Source organism: Rosa rugosa, chromosome 6, assembly GCF_958449725.1.
Source record: "Rosa rugosa chromosome 6, drRosRugo1.1, whole genome shotgun sequence".
NCBI lineage: Eukaryota > Viridiplantae > Streptophyta > Magnoliopsida > Rosales > Rosaceae > Rosa > Rosa rugosa.
The window spans coordinates 15,887,015-15,909,072 of record NC_084825.1 but is presented as its reverse complement, the minus strand read 5'-3'; the positions used below and the strand labels follow the sequence as shown (position 1 = coordinate 15,909,072).

The 22,058-nt window shown below is 41.2% G+C and overlaps 2 protein-coding genes and 1 non-coding gene across 3 annotated transcripts; 2 read left to right on the top strand and 1 right to left on the bottom strand.

Annotated features, from left to right (window-relative positions):
* The first annotated feature begins 1,304 nt into the window (after positions 1-1,304).
* On the top strand, positions 1,305-2,648 carry LOC133717670 (probable glutathione S-transferase). Its single transcript, XM_062144381.1, has one exon. It carries the CDS (start codon positions 1,393-1,395, stop codon positions 2,050-2,052), a length of 660 nt encoding a protein of 219 aa, XP_062000365.1. The 5' UTR covers positions 1,305-1,392; the 3' UTR covers positions 2,053-2,648.
* Positions 2,649-10,921: 8,273 nt separating this feature from the next.
* Positions 10,922-11,923, bottom strand: LOC133716291 (uncharacterized). The gene is made up of 2 exons (XM_062142996.1): positions 11,406-11,923; positions 10,922-11,240 (listed from the first exon to the last, which is right to left on the bottom strand). Exons 1-2 carry the CDS (start codon positions 11,921-11,923, stop codon positions 10,922-10,924), a joined length of 837 nt encoding a protein of 278 aa, XP_061998980.1.
* A 4,716-nt stretch (positions 11,924-16,639) lies between these two features.
* On the top strand, positions 16,640-16,743 carry LOC133719080 (U6 spliceosomal RNA). The gene has a single exon (XR_009850809.1). It is a non-coding gene; the product is annotated as a U6 spliceosomal RNA (small nuclear RNA).
* Positions 16,744-22,058: the final 5,315 nt, after the last annotated feature.

The following is a 22,058-nucleotide window of genomic DNA, read 5'->3' as shown; positions in this document are numbered from 1 at the left end:
ATCCATAAGTAGACCCCCTACCCATGAGAGTGTGGGAGCTGAAAGATCGAAAAAAGTGAATTGCCAAGGACCGGTTAAGAACATATTTGTTTTATGTTCTATTTATGGTATTGAGTTGACCGGGTAGATCGAGGTCCAAACGAAGGCGGAAATTGCTGAAATTTCTACCACGAACATATATTCATATGCAAATAACATCCAGCGGTGCATTTTAAAAAATTCCATTTCGTCCCCCATTTTGCTCATTAAGAAGTTAACATTACATTGGTAAAATGGTTTCAACTCGACTAATTGATTATTTTTAGTTATGTTGATTACTTGATTTATTTCAAAATTGGTATTACATGAATATATTGTCCAATTTGAAATAATAGCTTTGTAATTATTACAGTTAATTAGTTAACAGTAATTATTGGTAAATATTAAAATACCCATAAGATTATATTAAAACGGCGGCGTTTTTGCCGAATTAATTCTTAAAAAAAAAATATTTTTTTCTTCTCAAAATATGGCTCAATTTAAAAGACTCATTTCCTAATATGGCAGATTGAAATAATTTTCTACACTTCCATAGTTTTATACATATAACACATGTAATAGAAAATAACAAAAATAAAATATAAATTTTAGGGCCGGGTTAGGGCCGGGCCGGGCCTAGCCCTTACGGGCTCAATCGGGCCGGGCCGTAGGGTAGGGCCGGGCTTTATTTGTGTGACCCATACCCTACCCTAAATAAAAAAGGGTCGGGCCGGCCCGCCCTAATGGAAGGGCCGGGCCAGGCGGGCTTAGGGCCCAAGGGCCATATGATGAGGCCTACTCCTGTCTTTTATGTTTCAGCGATAACTATATTGAACAGTAGTGTAGTATTACAATAGACTGCCACTGCATGGCCTTAAGAAAATACTATACTGAAAAATAGTGTAGTATTACAATAGACTGCCACTGCGTGGCCTTAAGAAAATAGTGTATGCATGGCATATTCGCAGAGAGAATCTTGCGTGGGGGCAACCACACGGCTACGTGGTAGGGCGGACCAATCACTGCCCAGCAGGGGGGTGTGGAGCAGGGGTAGTTTCAGAAAAGAGAGAATTTTCTTTCTTTTGATTAATTGGCCCTAAAACCACGCGGTGGGAAAACCCCCGCCTAAGAATTTCTCATATTCGCAGATCACTCGATTTGCACCATCACATCGTCCTAAACAAGCTAGAACATTTCAAAGTTTCTCAAGCAAACGTCATGCAACACGTCAGGCACCTATCTCAAAATCAGCCACGACTATACCTCAAACACCTCTATAAAACCCCCTTGATTTTGTTGGGATTCTTACTCATCAGTCTCCCAGTTAGTTAGCATACCTACAAGCTAGCTAGAAGAATTTTGTGAACAGTTTCCATGGCGGACGAGGTTATTCTATTGGACGCTTATGCGAGCGTGTTTGGGATGAGGGTCAGAGTAGCTCTGGCCGAGAAGGGAATCAAATATGACTACAGAGAAGAAGACCTGAGGAACAAGAGCCAACTGCTTCTTAAGATGAACCCGGTCCACAAGAAGATCCCGGTGCTCATCCATAATGGCAAACCAGTCTGTGAATCGCTCATCATTGTGCATTATATTGATGAGGTATGGAAGGATAAGGCTCCTCTGCTTCCCTCTGATCCTTACCAGAGAGCCCAGGCCAGATTCTGGGCCGATTTCATTGATAAGAAGTTATATGATGCAATCAGGAAGATATGGCCTGCAAAAGGAGAAGAGCAGGAAGCAGGAAAGAAGGAATTCATTGAAGTCCTGAAGGTGTTGGAAGGAGAGCTTGGGGGCAAGCCTTATTTCATGGGTGAGAGATTTGGGTTCCTGGACATTTCTCTCATCACATTCTACAGCTGGTTTCATGCTTGTGAGACACTTGGAAACTTCAGTATAAAGGCCGAGTGCGCCAAGCTGATTTCATGGGCCAAGAGATGCTTGCAGAAGGAGAGTGTTTCGAAGTCTCTTGCTGACCCGAAAAAGGTTTATGAGAATCTTCTTGAGATGCAAAAGAGGCTTGGTGTGGAGTAGTGGTATAAGAAAGTCCTGAAATAAAACTCTTTAGATGTGTACTAGTCTTGAAACTTTTCTGGTGAGAGATACTTTGGTGTGTCTGTTGAATGTTATGACTTATGATTCGTAAGTAATTATGTATCCTAACAATAATGTAGACACTTCGATGCGTCTGCCTATTGTTAAATATATGAAAGGAGAGTATTCTAAGAAAAAGTATCCAAGGCCACACATAATACGATACAAATACAACGAAGCTCAAAAACACTGAAAAATGCAGGAGTAGAGAGTAAGTAAAAAAAATATTAGTACACCTTTTGTACTCAATTTAAATGTACTGTCATCTTAATCTGCATCAAAACTTCTGAATTGGTCTTTACACAGATGGTCTCACAAAACCTTTTTTAGAACCGCATTCATCACCCTCGAGGTACTTTCTGGTATAGAGGATGATTTATTCCCATAGATAGCCGCTTAGCCTTCACTTTAAAGCTCAGCTAAGTCGAGTTTTGCCACCAAACTCGTTCCCAAGGGCTAACTCTTCCATAGAGAGCTGGGCATTAACAGCCCCCAACCATCCTCTTTTATAAGGAGAGAGACACAAGGAGTACTTGAGCTCGTTTGAGCAACAGGTGGGAGGGATAGCCGCTTGGGTAACAACATGTGGTATGCACTGTCGAATATTCTGTAAATATTTACTTTCCTTGTACATATAGATTTCGTCTCTCTGTATAATTGTAGGAGATCGTTTCCTATTAGGATTAATTCTTGTATCACTTTATAAACCCGATTCTTAGGGGTGAATGATTATTGAAGCATTCCAAAACACATTGAATTCTTATTTTCTACTTGGTATCAGAACATGCTTTCCTGCACCTTATTCTTCTGAAACCCAAAACCCGAATTCCGAAGAACATACCTGAATTTCGAAATTCTGAATAATTGTTGAATCACAATTCTTGAATCATCATTAATCTAACCATCATCACATCAACATTACCCCACAGTGACATCACCGCATCAGAAGCAGCCCACATCATCACCATATCAAAATTGCCATTTTATTTGTCAAAACTGCCGTACCTTTTTTGGTTGCTTTAGTCAAGCCTTGAATTATCATCAATCAAACCTGTCCATCAGCCACATCAAAATTACCATACCCTTTGATTATTTTAGTATAGCCAACAAACCTTGCAAACTAGCCGACGAAGCTCTGTTGCTTTACTGCACACTTCTTTCTGGTCACGTACCCGTTTTTATTTTTTATTTTTTGGTCAATGGAAGACTACGCTGCCACCTTTGCACTCCACAACATGCCTCCACCATGCCACCTTTCGGGTAAAACAAATCCATATGCAAATACAAAGTGTCCAGTCTGTGGAAATTTGGGTCATAGCAAGCAACGGTGCTATGAAGTAATTGGCTACCCTGATTGGTGGGATTTCACCAAGAAACCGCGAAAAAACCTTGAAAAAGCTGTCGTGGCTGCTACAGAGGAAGAGCAATCATCTAATGCCTCCGCTAACGTAGCACAATCAGGTATGAAGGGTAAGGTCTCTATGAATAGTTCTTGGATAATTGATACAGGTGCATCTGACCATATAATTAATGATCCTAGTCTCTTAGAAAAGCTGAAACCCTCCTCTCAAGACATTGTCTCTACGGCTGACGGTACTCCAACTCCGGTTACCGGAGAAGGTTCTGTTGTTCTGTCTAATACATTAACCCTTGAGTCTGTGTTAGTTGTTCCTTCATTGGCATATAATCTCTTATCTGTTAGCCAAATTATTTAGCACTAGCATGTATTGTGACCTTTTATCCCTCGTTCTGTGTATTTCAGGACATTCTAACTCGGCGGATTCTTGGTTATGGTGTTAGAAGGGGGAAACTCTATTACTTGGACCTGACAAAGAGTGGAGAGCAACAGTTGTTAGGACAAGTGAATCAGGTCAATGGAGTAGAGAATGCTAAGGAAACAGTGTGGCTGTGGCATCGTCGTTTGGGTCATCTATCTTTTGGTTATCTTAAGAAACTACAACCTTAGTTGTTTTTGGGTGTCAGTGATTCAGATTTCCGTTGTGATGTATGTGAATTGGCTAAGAGTCATCAAATTTCGTATTCACCTAGCCTTAATAAAAGTCTCATTCCATTTATGAAGATTCATTCTGATGTTTGGGGTCCTGCCAAGATCCCGTCTTTCTCTGGAGCTCGATATTATGTGACTTTTATTGATGATTGTACTCGTATGACTTGGGTGTCTTTATTGAAGAACAAGAGTGATGTGTGTTCCATGTTCAAAGAGTTTCACAAGATGGTGTCTACACAGTACCAACAGAATATTCGAGTTTTCCAATCTGACAATGGCGGAGAATATATTAATGGTCCTATGCAGGAGTTTATGCAATCTCATGGAATTCGACATCAGACTTCTAACTCATATACTCCTCAACAGAATGGATTGGCCGAAAGGAAGAATCGACAGTTGCTTGAAGTTGTCAGTGCCTCTTTATTTGGCATGCATGTACGTACCTCGTGAATATTGGGGAGAAGCTGTGAAGTCCGCCGCTTACCTCATTAATCGTACTCCTTCTCGGGTAATTGAATTTCAAAATCCTCAGCAGAAACTTCATAAACTTCTGTCACTTCCTTCGCTACCAAATCTTGAACCTCGCGTGTTTGGATGCGTAGCCTATGTTCATATTCCCAAGCCTCAACGTAGCAAGCTTGATCCCCGTGCCCGTAAGTGTATATTTGTCGGTTATGCGGAATTCAAAAAGGGTTATCGATGTTATGATCCTCTTACTGGTACTATGTATGTTTCTCTTGATGTTGCGTTTCGCGAATCTGAGCCTTATTATTCAGGGGGAGTTTCGGAGTCTTCCCTTCAGGGGGAGAGAGGTTGTGAAGGAAATCCTCAAGATTTATTTGCATTTGAAGAATTTGAAGAATTAGAAGCTTTAGAATCAAGATTTGGAGTTGGGAATTCTTCTCCAACTGAAATTCCAACTGAAAGCGAAACAGGAAACGAAAGTGAACAAAATTCTGCAGTTGTGGGGCCCTCCATCTGCGGAAAACAAAGTGAAGAAGAGCAAGAAAGGGCTACCGTGAGAAAAGAAAGTGGAAAGGAAAAAGGTAATTCTACCGTGGGGTCCGCAGGAGAAGATGGTGGTCTGATGGGAGGTAGACAAACTGATGGACCGGATGGGCATGAAGTCTTGAACTCGGATTGGCATGAAAACTTGAGCGTGGGGCCCTCGGATGGGCATGGTGACTTGAACGTGGAAGGGAGACAAGGTGGTAGAACTGTGGGGTCCACAGGTGAGCAGTTTTTTGACACCACAAGCACAAGCCGACGGCTTGATTCCAGCCGTTCCTTTGGCTCCAGCCGACCACTTGACAAGCTACACAAGACTGACACGCAACTTGAGAGTGACAACAATGCACTAATGCATCCGGGAACATCACAAGCTAACAATGAACAGAATATTCAGGGCCCTCATCTATTAGAGTCCTCTCCCTTCTCTACATCACCAACTAAAGAATCCGCTGCTAGTGTTCCTCCTCAGGTACCTTTAATTTCGAATAAATCATATGGGGTAGGTAATATTGAGTCTAGGAAATCACAGAGGGCTACCAAGGGTATTCCTAAGAAACAATATGAACCAGACATCAAAACCAAAGCTAAGTATCCTATAGCTAATTACATGTCTAACCATAGGTTGTCTGGGTCACATGCACTTGTTGTTGATCAATTATCCACTGTATCTGTTCCTAGTAGTGTACAGGATGCTTTGGCAGATCCTAAGTGGACTCAAGCGATGAATGAAGAACTAGAGGCTTTGCAGAAAAAATTGACTTGGGATATTGTGACTATGCCTGCTGGAAAGAAGATTGTTGGATGCCGATGGGTGTTTACAGTAAAACTTAAAGCTGATGGGAGCATTGACAGGTACAAAGCCAGATTAGTTGCCAAAGGTTACACTCAGCGCTATGGAATTGATTATGAAGAGATGTAGCAAAGATCAATACTGTTCGAATCTTGATTTCACTTGCAGCAAATAAAAATTGGCCTCTAGATCAGTTTGATGTGAAGAATGCGTTTCTCAATGGTAACTTGGAGGAAGAAGTGTATATGGACATGCCACCAGGGGTGAAAAATTTGCCTTATGATACTGGCAAGGTTTGTAAGTTGAAGAAGTCTCTTTACGGTTTGAAGCAGTCTCCGAGAGCTTGGTTTGGAAGATTCTCTAAGTCCATGAGGGCGTTTGGATATAAACAAAGCAACTCCGACCACACTTTGTTCATCAAGCGTCGTCAGGGGAAGATTACCGCTCTGATTGTATATGTTGATGGTATGGTTGTCACAGGGGATGACTTAAAGGAGATGGAGGCTCTACAAAAGTATCTTTCTAAGGAATTTGAGATGAAGGACCTTGGGCAATTGAAGTACTTCCTTGGAATTGAAGTTGCAAGGTCTAAGAAGGGGATTTCTTTGTCCCAACGTAAGTATGTACTTGACTTGTTAGCTGAGACCGGAATGCTTGACTGCAACCCTATTGAGACACCGATCGAGATGAATCATAACCTCGCCATCTATCCGGATCAGGTTCCAACAGATAAAGGAAGGTACCAACGTCTAGTAGGACGACTTATTTACCTTTCTCATACTAGGCCTGATATTGCTTATGCTGTGAGTGTGGTAAGTCAATTTATGCATTGTCCCAGTGAAGAGCATAAGGATGCAGTGTATCGTATTTTGATCGAGATATCTTAAAATGGCACTTGGAAGAGGTTTGTTGTTTGGAAAAAAGGATGAGTTGGAGGTTGTGGGGTACACAGATGCAGACTGGGCTGGTGATAAGACAGACAGGCGGTCCATATCTGGGTATTTTGCATTTGTTGGAGGAAACCTTGTGACTTGGCGCAGCAAGAAACAGAAGGTTGTTGCTGTCAAGTGCTGAAGCTGAGTTTCGAGGTATGGCACATGGAGTTTGTGAGATGTTGTGGATTCGTAATGTGATGAAAGATTTGGGTTTTAAGCTCAAGAAGCCTATGGTTTTGCATTGTGATAGTAAGTCTGCTATTGAAATCGCTCATAATCCTGTTCAGCATGACCGAACTAAGATGTGGAAGTAGATTGGCATTTCATTAAGGAAAACCTGGACAGGAAGATCATCCATTTCCCTTTTGTGTATACAGAAGATCAATTAGCAGATGTTCTTACGAAAGGAGTGTCAAGGAAAGTGTTTGACAACTCAATTGACAAGTTGAGCATGATTGACATCTATGCACCAACTTGAGGGGGAGTGTAGAATATTCTGTAAATATTTACTTTCCTTGTACATATAGATTTCGTCTCTCTGTATAATTGTAGGAGATCGTTTCCTATTAGGATTAATTCTTGTATCACTTTATAAACCTGATTCTTAGGGGTGAATGATTATTGAAGCATTCCAAAACACATTGAATTCTTATTTTCTACTTGCACAAGTGGGATACCTAGACCCAACAACAAGGGATGGGGGAGCCTGAGGTAATAATGGGACCCTACCACAACATCCGATTGCACCACCGAATGAAGGAGCAAAGCCTTACAGCAGGAATGATGCACCCGGGGTCGAAGAAGCAACAACAAGAGGCATCGCCTCCAGCCCAAGGAGGAACCCTACATCCAGCAGAACCATGCTCCAAAAAACCACACACGATACAAATTCCACGAACATTCAAGAATTTAAATTTTCAATCATTAGCAAAACCCACATATATAAAATGTTAAACTTTTGCGGTGAATCAGAGGTTTCTGCACATCGTCACCACGATGACACAACCCGAATCATACATCTGCATACGGTGCTCATCCACTTCCAAGAAACAACTTAAGACCCACCCTCTGCGCCAAGCGTGGAGTAGTGAAAGCCGGAGGTAGGCCATTGATTTGGACATAATACCTGAATACGATTGAGCGTCACATCTAACTTCATTAAGATGACAATAATAATCAACGAGAACCATTGTTGCAGATCGAAATTAAATACCAAGGGCCCTCAGATGGAACTCGTTGTTTGACGATAGGACCGGTAAAGCAATAGAGAAGACACCTATTTGGAGGCTCATGGAGGTAAGCTCACCATGCATAGGCCAAAGTTGACTAATTGAGGACATGAGCTATTAGGTATATTGTATCAAATATTCATTTTTAAGAAACCTAATCAAGCAACAAAATCAATCAAATCAATTAAGTACATCATATAAAGATGAAGATAATTGAAGAGTCAAGTCTGTGAGTACAAGAGAGGCACAACATTTGCTGTCCTAAAGCCGTCGATGCCTTTCTACATGCAAGTTATGACGGTCGTCTACAACTCCAAGATACAACCCTTGAAGTCTCACAAAATGTCTAATCTGCTTTGCACGACTAACAGTAACGGGGGTGCCAAGTGTTTATAGATTGCCGAAAGAATAGGAAATATGAATGGAAAGGAGGAAGATGTAGAGTAAGAAAATGAGAGCAATAACAAAGAGCTAGGTTAACTCTTTGTCTCAAGAGTTGAGTATTTATAGAAATCTTCATAACCCTTTGAAAATAGATGAATCTTCAATTTAAATAAATAAAATTTAAATAATAATATGAGTTTTGAATCTTAATAATTAAACAAAAAACTAACAACCTCCCACAATATTCAAAACTTCATAAATTGAAAAAAGATGGGAAGATTGAGAGAAGGAAATTTGGGCAACTTTTATACCATGCAATAGGTGTAGGTGTCTTCCGAACTTGACCCTACACTTAGTGTAAACAACCTGTTTGGCTCCAGTTTTGTTGCAGCTGGTCAACAATCTCTTTTCTGCGCGGGTGTGCCAGCACCGTTCGGGTGCGGTCGTCGGGGGTGTCCCTTGACCTGACTTCTTTTGAGCGATTGTGGATGAGGAGAGCACCAACCTCGTCGCGAGATTCTTTGTGCCTCGTGGTGAGGACTTTTGCTAAGCTTCTTCAAAATCACACAATCGATTGGCTTAAGGAAAATTCGAGTGAGGAGAAATCTTCTCAAGGAAGATCCGAGTGAGGAGAAATCCCTTTGAGCTTGATGAAAATGTTCTTCGCGAAATGTTCCTCACGAAGGCTTCGCTGGCTTTCTCCTTGAGCGTGGCGAGAATGCTATCTCTTTGTTCCAAATCACACAATCGATACTCGACGTCGTAGATCGAGCAGAGCGAAAATCACTGGGAAGTGGGGAGAACTTGCTAAAGCGTGACTTTAGCTTGGCTGGTTTGCGAGGGCGTTACCCTTGCTTGGCTGGTTCCATAACCGTTGTGGTTGCGGTACTACAGTCGGCTCCCGAGGAGACTATGACCGAAGCACGTTGACAGAGGGTTTGGTGGCACTGACAGTCGGCTCCTGAGGATTCTGGGACTGGAGTGTGGTCACCGGTAAGAGAAGGAGAGGGGTTGCTCCGGAAAGGCTTGGATGATCATAGAGATTAATTGATGAATTGTGGCTGTCCACTGTTACTTCGTCGTAGCCTCTATATATAGGCTGTCAGGCCAAAGTGGTTGGCCTTAAACAAATCATGATGGAGCACTAATGGAATCATGGAGCACTAATGGAATCATGATAGTTAGATTGAATGCTTCCCCACGTTCATGCTTTTGGGTTCAAACATTGCCCCTCATACCTCGAAGTCAAAGGTCTTTGTCTTGACTGAAGAGGTCTTCAATCAGCGCTGTTCTTATAATGTCGTTGCTCCAAAGCTACTTTTATTGGCTTGACTGAAATTTCTTGACTGATTCCATATAGGCCTCTAAATAGGCCATAAAGCTTGAATGCCACAATCTGAATTGCCTTTGTCATGAACTGATGCTTTCTTTGCCAACTTTATTGCCCCCATGTATCTGATGTCTGGTATGCAGTGAATTGGTGAAACTTGGGCAGATTGTAAGAGATCAGAACTTTAGAGTGCCCCCCATGCGAAGGAGACTGCTTTTGATCGCGAATGAGGATCCTTCTCTTCCTTCGTGAGATATTCTCCGCCAAACACTGACTTTACGAGCTGGCAGCGATTCTCGCCTTGCGGGAGCTAGGGACTTCTCCTGACTGTCCTTCTGGCGAGCGCTGGTTTTTGAAGCCCGTTGTGTACATCTTTGGACGCCACTGGAAAACCCGCGGGGCGATGAACCTTTCGGAGGTCAGTGCCTCCACCTGTCTCTGGTATTCTTCTGGAGATCTCATGAACTGCGATGGTTTAATCAACCCCTGATCCAGCGCTTCCAAGGTTTGCTTTGCTTCTCCAAACCTCCGCTGGAGTTTTCTCTTCCTTGAAGAGCTCATCTCCACCGCCTTGCGCTTCTTCTGTGTATACCATCTTCCTTCTTTGACGGAGGACGTCGGCGCCGGGGGAATATAAGGTCTGGTTGTAACATCAGGTCGTTCGTTCGCCCTTTCTCCTTCTCTCGCAACCTTCAGCTTCTTGAACAAGTTAGAATCCTTTGGGGAAGAAGTTCCTGACCCAGCGTGCGTTCTTGGGCGACCTGGCTGGAAGCTTCTAGAATGTGCATTGGCGGTAAGGAGCCAAAGCGAACAGTCTGTTCGTCCTCTTCATGCAACGCCTGGATATCACATTCCTCCTTGCACCGTGAGCATAGAATAATAGGTGGAGCCGTCTTGGATCTCTGCTTCGCGAACTGTTCCGTCACCTTTTCTAAGCCCCCGATGGTACGATCTAGGCTCCGCCTCTGTTGATCCTTTGTATCCCAAACCACGTCAACCATGTTGACTCCAGTGTCTGGGAAGGGATCCAAATCTACCAGCGCCGCTGCTGTTGCTGGCGCTTCAACCTATAAGCTACCATTATTCAACCAGATCTGGATCTGATCCTTCAACCTAACACAGTCATGCTGTGTTATGATTCCACAAATTGTGGAGCTTACAGTATTTCTTTCCCCTAAGCTGATCTGGTTTGGGGAATGGCCCGAAGTCGGTCTTCACCATCTTCGCAGCGATCATCTCATCTAAGATCTCATGAGCTTTATTCACATCATAGGTATAACTTGCGAATTCAGGTTTGGTGAAGACCACCGACTTGAGTTTCACCGGCTCTTTGCACAGCTTCAGCTGCTTTAGCGCTGATGCCTTCTTTCCGGTGAGCTTGAGTGCTGCTACTTCATCTTCCTCGGACTCTTCAGCGGTTGCCAGGCCGGATTCCTCACTCCTATAGTAAGGATCATAGGAACTTGATTAATGGCTGAGCGCAGCCACTGTTCGGCGTTTCCCTGGGATGTATGTCCCTTTCGAGGCGTTTTTCATAGCGTCCATCTCCCTGAGCAAGTTCTCGAAACTTCCTACTTCTGTGATTAGTTCCCCCATGGAGCTGAACATGCTTCCATGCTGCTTCTTGCGTTGGCGAGGCTCTAACCCTTTGATTGCCAACTTCACCAGTTTTTTCTCCGGTAGAATCACGTTCAACTTCCCCTTTTGTATCTGGAAGCGCTGAAGGTGTGTGACAGTAGATTCAGTTGGCTGCTGAGCTATCTGAGTAAGTGAAGCCAGATCTACCTCAGGCTCGATAGTCCCGAAAGTTTCCTTGAACAGCTTTTCCATCCCCGGCCAACTCGCAACTGATCCTGGTTGCAGCTTAGTGAACCAGGTGAAGGCAGCCCCCGACAAAGAAGTGGCGAAGATTTTACATTTCAGACTGTCATCGTTCTGGTATTGGCTATACTGTACTCGAAACCTGACCAAATGGGCTGCGACACTTTCGATTTCCTCTCCCGAGAAAGTAGAGAACATGATGTTCTTACATCCCCTAGGATAAGGTGAGTGCATAATGTGCGGTGGGAAAGGCCCCTGATAGGCCTCCTTCAAGTTAGGCCTCTGGTTCGCGGCCCTAATCATCTCCTCTACCTCTTCTCTCCTTATGTACTCGGGATCCGGGGGCGGAGGAGGGACGTGGAATATTGTTTCACCAACTGGCCGGATCAAGGGTGGCGCCTGTGATGTTTGACCAGTCCACTATATGCCGCCTACACGAGCCGTCTTGGGTTGGGCTGACGTCTGCAACGTAAGTCCTGCTGCTGTTTGGCTCTTCGCGGTCTCGGTGACCTTCGCTGAACTTCCAGCCTGGTCAACCCCTAGAGATTCTTCGAATACACACTCGTATCCATCGCTGTCGTATTGGGCAGCTATCACAGGCTCAAGGTCGATTCCCCTGGCGCTATTTAAAGTCCCGCTTTTCTACGTGACCGTTGGTACCTTATCGACTTTTTCACCGATCGTCAGAGTATTTGCCTTACTCCTGGCCGACGTGGTGGTTGTAGTTGCCTAGCTGGAATGTGGGTTGTCGTGCCGCTACCGATGACTTTGTCTCGAGCATTTGGCGGTACATACTTGCCAGATATGGGGGACTGACTTAGAGATCCCAGAATGGCGCTAGGATCTCCCAGTGTTTTATGTAGAACCTCTCTAGCCTGATCGAGGTCAGCCTTCTGCATGGCCGGCCACCTGGGTCACGAAGTTGGATCCTTCTTTGCGAATCGTCGTGACTTCTGAAGCGATGGTTTGACTCTGAGCACTTATCAGGTCCATGAGCTTCTCGTGGTTTCTCTTGCTTAGTTGCATCAAATCTCCGATGCTACCGCCTGCTTGCAGGGATTCTTGTTCGAGTCTCCGGACCGTGCTCGACAGGGCCCCATGCCTCTGTTCTTGTTCAGCGAGGTTTTTAAACATCTTTTCATAAAAAGAATCATTATTCTTTCGAAAAACCTCGACCTTTTGTTCCACGCTCTCATTCTCCAGAAGGGGGATGGGTATGAAACCCATTGCTCGCCACTCGTCGCTAACCAAATCGGTGGTAGCGGTCGGGTTTCGTTCTTCGTCGGTTGCCATCTCGAGAGATGGGGAATTAAGAGCAAATTTTTGACTTACTTGCTCTTCAGAAAGACCACGACAATTCACACGGCGGTGTGGCTTGTAGCTGGAGGTCCTGTGTTTCGGGCAGTTGACGTAAACCTTTTGATAAGGGTTTGTGCTTGACTTCCCAATGGTGGCGATCGCGAAGAAACTCTATGCAGTAGGTCCCACTGGGCGTGCCAAAATGTTTGGCTCCAGTTTTGTTGCAGCTGGTCAACTGTCTCTTTTCTGCGCGGGCGTGCCAGCACCGTTCGGGTCCGATCGTCGGGGGTGTCCCTTAACCTGACTTCTTTCGAGCGATTGTAGACGAGGAGAGCACCAACCTCGTCGCGGGATTCTTTGTGCCTCAAAATCACACAATCGATTGGCTTAAGGAAAATTCGAGTGAGGAGAAATCTTCTCAAGGAAGATCCGAGTGAGGAGAAATCCCTTTGAGCTTGATGAAAATGTTCTTCGCGAAATGTTCCTCGCGAAGGCTTCGCTGGCTTTCTCCTTGAGCTTGGCGAGAATGCTATCTCTTTGTTCCAAATCACACAATCAATACTCGATGTCGTAGATCGAGCAGAGCGAAAATCACTGGGAAGTGGGGAGAACTTGCTAAAGCGTGACTTAGCTTGGCTGGTTTGCGAGGGCGTTACCCTTGCTTGGCTGGTTCTGTAACCGTTGTGGTCGCGGTACTACAGTCGGCTCCCGAGGAGACTAGGACCGAAGCACGTTGACAGAGGGTTTGGTGGCACTGATAGTCGGCTCCTGAGGATTCTGGGACTGGAGTGTGGTCACCGGTAAGAGAAGGAGAGGGGTTGCTCAGGAAAGGCTTGGATGATCATAAAGATTAATTGATGAATTGTGGTTGTCCACTGTTACTTCGTCGTAGCCTCTATATATAGGCTGTCAGGCCAAAGTGGTTGGCCTTAAACAAATCATGATGGAGCACTAATGGAATCATGGAGCACCAATGGAATCATAATGGTTAGATTGAATGCTTCCCCACGTTCATACTTTTGGGTTCAAACACAACCTTCATTCTAAGGAATCATAGTGAACTATATGTCTTGAAGAAGACCCCTTTTAATCAGATTATACATTGTCAATCACATGATATCGATACATATAATTGGCGCAGGTTAACGTTATTTATGGCCACATGCTTAATCTTCATTGTCATGAGAGTTATTAGAGAGCATCCCATATATCTTTCACAGTTGTGGCCTCACAACTATTCTCACTTAGGTGAGTTCTCCAAGAGTACATGTGACAATACTCTGTGGGAGTTTGCCTGCCTCGAAACTCATTCAAGGTAAATAGTTTCCTTAATTTTACATTAATATAGCACAATGCCTTAAGAATGTGCGGAAAAACCTCTTTTTGGATGTTTCCCTAAAAGTTGTGCTATGTAAATAAGTCATGCAATATGAAGTGTTTCTATCACATTGAACTTCCTTCATAGGATCTCCACTCATATTCTTGGTCATATCACTTTGATGCGCACAATCTCCATTTTAATGTTTCGGCAAGCTTAAAGTAAATCATCAACTACAATTTCTCATAGGTGTATATGTTCCCCCATATAAAAAGATGTATAACTCTAGATACATTTAGTGAAAATAAATAATGATGAGACATGTAGAATATAACCCCCATATAACCAGATATAGATCATATAGAATATAACCCCCACATAACCAGATATAGATCCTCATAAACATAGTAAATGTCAATCAATACGAATACCCCCACATTACTATGATATCAAATACTCTTTATTGAATTTGTTCATACTAAAAAGCTTATCTTAACGATGATTCTCTTAGCAGAACATATATTCAAATTCAAAGTGGTTATGTTTTCTCATAATCATTTTTTTAAAATAAGCTACATAACATATGATACATATTGATCACAAATCTAAGATGAAAACTCCAACCATATGATACATATTGATCTCAAATCTAAGATAAAAACTCCAACCATATGATACATACTAATCCAATATATATTGATCATAAACCTAAATTACAAAACATATGATACATATTAATCATAAACGCTTACAACCCAAAATATATTTAGTAAGCCACTTTAACAAGAAAGTTAACGAAAGTACTATATTTAGTTAATTACAATGTAATACTTGAGGTACTATTTGGGGTAAAAAAAAAAAATTTGAAAGGAAAATACATTTTGCAATAGTGCAGGTACAATTTGGAGTTTTTATCCAAAAAAATACATGCCACGTAGGCGACTTAACGGAAATACTATATTTGGTAACGGCGCAATACTTGAGGTACCATTTGGGGTAAAAAAAAAATTGTAGGTACGAAAAATATCTTTCGCAATAATTCAGGTATCATTTGGAGTTTGTACTCAATCAAATGTAAGGACCGGGACCAACTTAGGTAATTAGCATAATGAAACCTAACCAGCCTAAAGTGTGTTATTTTCGGGCAAAAATTCCAAATTAACCGAATTAGTCGATTTGGTACGATCTTTTGGGTTTTTCTATTCAGGCCTACCATCATCCCCACCAATAATTAAAACAAAAAAATTATAAATACCTTTGGGGATTGTTACACACTCGTGACATGGGTCAGAATCGCTTATGCAACTAATTTAATAAGTACTGGATTTACTGGATTTTGCAAGAGTATGATTAAATCGCATAGTAATAATCTTAAAAGTAAATGAGAAAAATGGAAAAGGAAAATTTTGGGTAGGTGAGAATACCGAAAAATCAAACCCACCAACCACACTATTCTTGCCTTCTAGAACCCTTGAACCATATTTATAAGTTGAGGCAAAATTGAGATAGTATGAGATGAAACAGAAGCTCATAGAGCGTGTTTAGTAGTTTTCATTCCATTAGGATGGTTGAGATGAGAAGTCATGTATGCAGAAAGCAAAGAAGTGGAAATGAAGGTGATGCAAACAAACCTACCATTTCTGAATAATCGAATCAGTGATTTACCAAAGGTACAGATATATGTAAACTTCATTTTTATAATGTGTGTTGTCAGAATTTCAACAATCAACTATATAATTTTTTTTTTTTTTTTTTTGCCATTTAACATTTTGTTATCATGTCAATATATTTTTTGACCACTTATACTTTTCATCAGGTTCTACTCAATAAAAATTCCACTCCATATCCCCAACTCCACAATGGCAATCATAGCTGCTGGGGATCGAAGGAGTGAAAGGGCTTTGCAACAATTCGGTAAAATCATATGGAAGCCCGTCATCATCGCCCATGTCAATACCTCCAAACAAACCAGGAGGCAACCATTCATCACTTCGGCATTGTTATCTCCAAAGAAGCAAGGAGGCAGCTCCATATCACTTTCCATACCATTTCCATTCTCGGGTATATGCACCAATTCCCTCCAACATCATTATGGCCACCATTAATTGCTGCCTTCAATATTATCTCAATTAATATCATCACCATGGAAAGGCATATCTAAACTGAACCCCAAATGATTCCCATCTGCTCACTTTAATTCCATCATTAATTGTTAGGGGCAGCTCAATATAATTGGCAGAAATGTTATCATAGCTGCCAAGACATGTATTTGGTTGCAGTAGTCCCTCTGTGTCCATTGCACTACTGCTGCTAGAACTTGCAGTCCCCAAATTGTTTTCCCTTTTCTTTATCCAAAGGATGAACCGGAGAATCTGTGGGGTTATGTCCAATTTGGCTAATTATGTGTTTATAAGACTTTTCACTCTCAAGAGAACGATACAGAGAAGATTAGCATAGGCCTCGCACAATGATCACATGCATAAATTGAGAAATAGTTTAAACTTTTTTCTTTTCTTTTTTAAATTGCATATGTGAATTTTTATTTCTATGGTTCGAATTGAAGCTATTAAGCTTGACAGTTGTAATATTGGATTTGTAATTTGTTGGTGTAACCTTTTGAGGTGATTTCATATTGTATAATTGTCTTGGGTTTTGAGTAGTTGATTAATTTTCAGTTTGGGATTATTTATATTAGGTCTAAACTATGAGACTAGATTGAAAGGTTCTTCATTTTTGATCATATGGTGGTGAGACTTTGATATTATTGAGTATTCAATTTCTACTCCATCATTGCTTCGGAAAATTGATGATAATTCTATGATGTCTGATTTTGGTCTATGGAGTTGTATAATTGCAAGTAAAAAAATCTATGAAAAAGTAAACCAAAGTGTAATACTTATAACATCATTTCATGCATTGGTTAGTGAGTTGTGCTTAATAGTTAAGTAAATTGATTTTGTGGATTTTTTTTTCTTTGGGGCATGTTGTTGGTGGCCAAACAATTCATTGAGTAAAAATTTGGCGACATAATACTATTATTTGAGCATGTAATAACTACTATTTGGGTGTGACTGTGGTAGCCCAACGATCATTTGGCAGCCCAAATTCATATATGAGCATGCGGATGGCAATTCAATGTTTTTGACATAAATTGTGTAATGGCATGATTTCTAATTGAACTTAATTTAAATTTAATAAGAAAACTGGGCAAATGGTAATTCAATGTTTTCCGAATAGAATTCGGGATTGGGGCCGTTACAAAGGTAGTATCAGAATTTCTTGGACATAAAAGTCATTGTGGTAGCCAACTGATTGTTTTTTCTTTTTATTACTTTATTTTTTGTGGTGATATTGTATTTTATTTGAGTTTTTGATATGAGGCAAAAAAATCATCAATGGTCACTGAGTTATGACTCGATCGACATTTGACTCATTGACTTTTCCAAAATATCACTAACTCACTCACATTTGCTATTATCTTACACTTAACTCTATGACGTTAAATAGCTTTTGAGAAACCATTAAAGTTGATGGTATATTTGTCGAAACACAAAAATATACATTTTTAACTTGAAAAATATTTTTTTCTAAATAAAAAAATGACAGATTTTTTTTTTTGTTTTCAAATTAAAATTGAAATTTTTTTAAAATTCTTTTTTTTTATTAGAAATTATCATAAAAGTATAAAAATTTGAAAAAGAAATCTAATAACTTTCTTCAAAAAGTTGATTTTTATTTTAATATTTCTTTTTAAAATATTTTATATGTAATTTGATGAAAATAATCCTCTCCGTACAAATTTGATATTTAATAAAATACTCTGATATGTTAGATTTTTTGTTACATTAGCTGCCACACAAAGTGAGATGCAAGTGGTACACAAAAAAGTGATTCGCTAGCTTTATTCTTAACAAAATACACACCATTGTTACCAAACCCAATCCCTGTTATTTTTATAATGAACTACTAAGCCCATGACTCTAATAATAAAACAAGATGTTTGATATGCATAGCCACATTAAAGATCAATCCAACACCACTTGATTTTTGTAATAATACGATAGTGTATTAGCAGTTTGACGATGCAATAACAGTGAAGGAGGATTGCTGGCCTTCTTCTCCAGAGAAAACCTCTACGCTCTAGTTTTCACTCCCAAGTTGAGAGTCGATGACGCTTCTCTCGGCCCTTCATAGACGCTTTTGCCTGGGTTCTGAGCCGGATATGAGGCATCTTGCCTCCTTTTCCCTTTCCTGTTGTTTGTTCTTTCGTTCATTTTTGTTTTGGAGCATTTAACACCAAATTTCCTTCTTCCAGATCTTTTTTTTTTTAGGCAGAGAGAGAGAGAGAGAGAGAGAGAGAGAGAAGAATGTGTACAAGAAAAGAACTTGAGTAAATAATTTGGAGAAAAAAGAAAAACAGCAAAAATGCTAGAAGGCACAATGGTCAAATGAAGAAAGAACTCGCCATAGACAAGACTCTCTCAAGCCATAAGTGAGAGGCATTGAGCTCATACAACAGGTGTGGTGGTGGTCGACCATTTTTTGACCTACAATTATGGCAAAGGACCCAATAATAAATGCAGTAATGCTTAGTCAGCATTATTCAAGAATAAGTGACAAGTAGCAGCGTGCTATTGGGTTGAGGGGAGTGGAGTAAGGCTTAAGGAAAGTCTCAAAATGTGTAGCGCAAGTTACTAGTTTGAGACTTGCAACCCAAATCATGAGATACTTGTAGTGCAAGTTTAAGGGTCACTACTTGGAGCCCAAGTAATGATCCACCTATAAATAAAAGACTCGACAGTCAGGTAACACATCTCATTCCAACTTATTTACTACACTCGACTGAGACAGTTACTGAATTAGGCATCAGACGATTTTCTATAAGTACCCCCCTCCCCTTTCGAGTGAACAAAGTCAACACTCAAATAGAGCTTCTCGATTTCTATTGGTCAGCTCCTGCTCCAGTTCGAACTTATTTGTGAGTCAAAATGTAATCAGAATTTTCTTGTCACCAACAAGTGGCGCTATTTGTGGGAAATCTTTTTCATAAAAAGTAATGCCAAGAGCTGCACATCAGGAAATCTCATTTTTATAACTAAGGACTAGGAGTGACAAAATACAAGCCCTAAACGGAGTTGGCTCGAATCTAGTTGGGAGCTCAAACTTGCCTCCGGTGGATGAGATATAAAGGTTAAGGCAAGAAGTTGAGTAACTCAGAAAAGAAAAGCAGAATTGGGAGGCTCGTCGAATAAGGAGGCTCGAGAAGACCTTATAACTCGACAATGACTCATGGGGAAGACAGGGGCAGCTCTATCCGGATACAAGCCACAAGATAGACCTTACCCTTACATAGAGATAGCGGCAGCCCTATCTTACGTGATTTCACCCTCAGAGACGAATGAAGGCGACTGATGGAGAAAGCATTTTCGTGCATAGTTTGACTTTGAACTCCTAAGACTTTGAATACATTTGTGTTTTTTAAATTGTTGATGAACTTCTCTTAAATGCCAGCTCTTGGTAAGAGCGACAAACGGCAAGCGCATGCAGTCAAGTCATAGGAGAGGTTACCATTCTATTAATTATTTTTCTTCCTGCATTGTGAACACACAGTAAGAAAGACAAGGGGCAGGATGGGGAAGTGAAATGAGTGGTTAAAGGATCTTTTCGACCTTATTGAATATTCAAGGAGGTGAGCGCCCAAGTAGACGAATGCTCGAAGAGGTCAGTGCTCGAGGATGCCAGCACTTGAGGAGGCGAACACTCAAAGACGTGACCGCGTTGAGCGCTCAAAGAGGCACCGCGTTGAGTGCTCAAGGAGGCAGTAACCTCGTCAAAATTACAAACTGGCCGAGATGACAACCCCACCTCCAGGTTAGTTTTATACTTGATATGTTTAAATAATTAAAGGTATACATTGGTAGAGCATTAAGTATCACCCCATCGAGACTCGAGGTGACAATCACCATCAAGGCTAGAGGGAGAAGGAGATTGTGCGGTGTTAGAAGAGAGCTAGGGAACCTCCGAGCCGGACTTAGGCCAGAGTTGGGATTCGGAAATTTCCTCTTAGGACGAGTATCCAAAGAGGAAATTAAATGGGCTTAGGTCAAAGTTGGGATTCATAAACCCGTGGCCGACCCATTTATTAAATGGGTCATGGCGGGTTGACCCACCACCGACCCGCTTTTTAATCATGCGGGTTCAACCCGCTTTATTTCGTGCGGGTTTCGAGTCGTGTTATCGGATCGTGTCGAAATTGACAGCCCTATGTGCAAATGTAAAAGGTCAGTACTAGGAACCCAAGTAATGATCCGCATATAAATAGAATACTCGACTGCCAGTGACACATCTCATTTCAACTTGTTTACTACAATCGACTGAGAAGTTACTGAGTTAGGCATCAGAGGATTTTTTGCAAGTACATGCCCCCCCCCCCTCTTCAAGAGAACGGAGTCAACAATCAAACGAAACTTCTCGATTTCTATTGATCAGCTCCCACTCTAGTTCGAATTTATTGGTGAGTCAAAGTCCAATCGAAATTTTTTTGTCACCAACAACGGGTCAATATTTTGAGAAGCTTGAAATAAAATTTGGTGAGCTATGAGAATGATCTCACATAGAAAGGAGAGAAAAAAGTTTTCTAAGTTATGAGAGAGGAAAAACTCCCAAGACCCGAAGTGACTAAAAAAGTGTCACTAAATAAGTTTTTTGCAATCAAGTTTAGGTGCTGGCATTGTGTGAAATGAGATTTTAACTAAATATTTTTATGACAAGCAGATTATGACAGTCGAATAGTATCTAGATATGGGTTGGTTGTCAGATCAGAGAAGACTAAGCGAGAGTAGACCTATATTGTAATTTTTTCGATGGATCATCTAGCCAGTAGGAAAAATTGTTACGTACGTCAGCCGCACCAAGTGGCGGTGCCGCTGACCAATTAAAACTCAGCAAACTTTATCCTTATTTTGAAACTACCACTGCTTTTTAAAAGTGAAATACCCAAAATACCCCACCTGCTAAGGCACTGATTTGTCAGCCGTACCAGACACGTGGTACAGCTGACATACGCAAGACCTTCTCAGCCAGTAGAGGCATAAAGTGCATGCTCCAATCCTTCCTAGTTCTAATTCTAATAAAGGATGAAATAACAGCTTGGGCACGAGCAAACACTGAAAAATCAATCCACAAGACATATATAGTCACATTGAATCTATACATCAATGTTTCTCCAAAGCCAACCTAAACATGAAACTTTTAGAAAGTCCAAGTTCTAAGTTCACACCACATTTCAATTCAGGCCACATTCCCAAGACTTTTTTTTTTCCCTGTATTCTCATCAATCAACTTATAAAATAATCTAGTCTTCATCCTGCAACAATTTTTTAGGGTTGACAAGGGTCATCTCTCTTTTGGTCTCTTTAGCAGTCTCTGTTACGTTGTTTATTTTATGGATATAGAAGATATGAGACTATGTTCACAAGAAAGACTAATTAATTTTAAGGAAAAATGATGAACATGATGATTCAAAGAGAAAATTGGCAAGATTGGTGATTTTGAAGGGAGAATAGAAGGGAAAGGGGGAAAGTGTTTCAGAAATAGTACGGATCTCACACCATAGCGACGGCACAGTATGGATCGCAATCTCCCTAGTATGGCTCAACGATGGCTAGTGGTTTGTCAAATGATCAGTGTTAGTTATCTCACCAAGGGAGGATCACAGTTGCGACGTTGCATTAGATTGATCAGTTTGTCAAATTCAATTATCGGTTTGGTTCTAATCTCGAGCCTGTATGCGATGTTGAAGATGACGACATGGATTGCTAC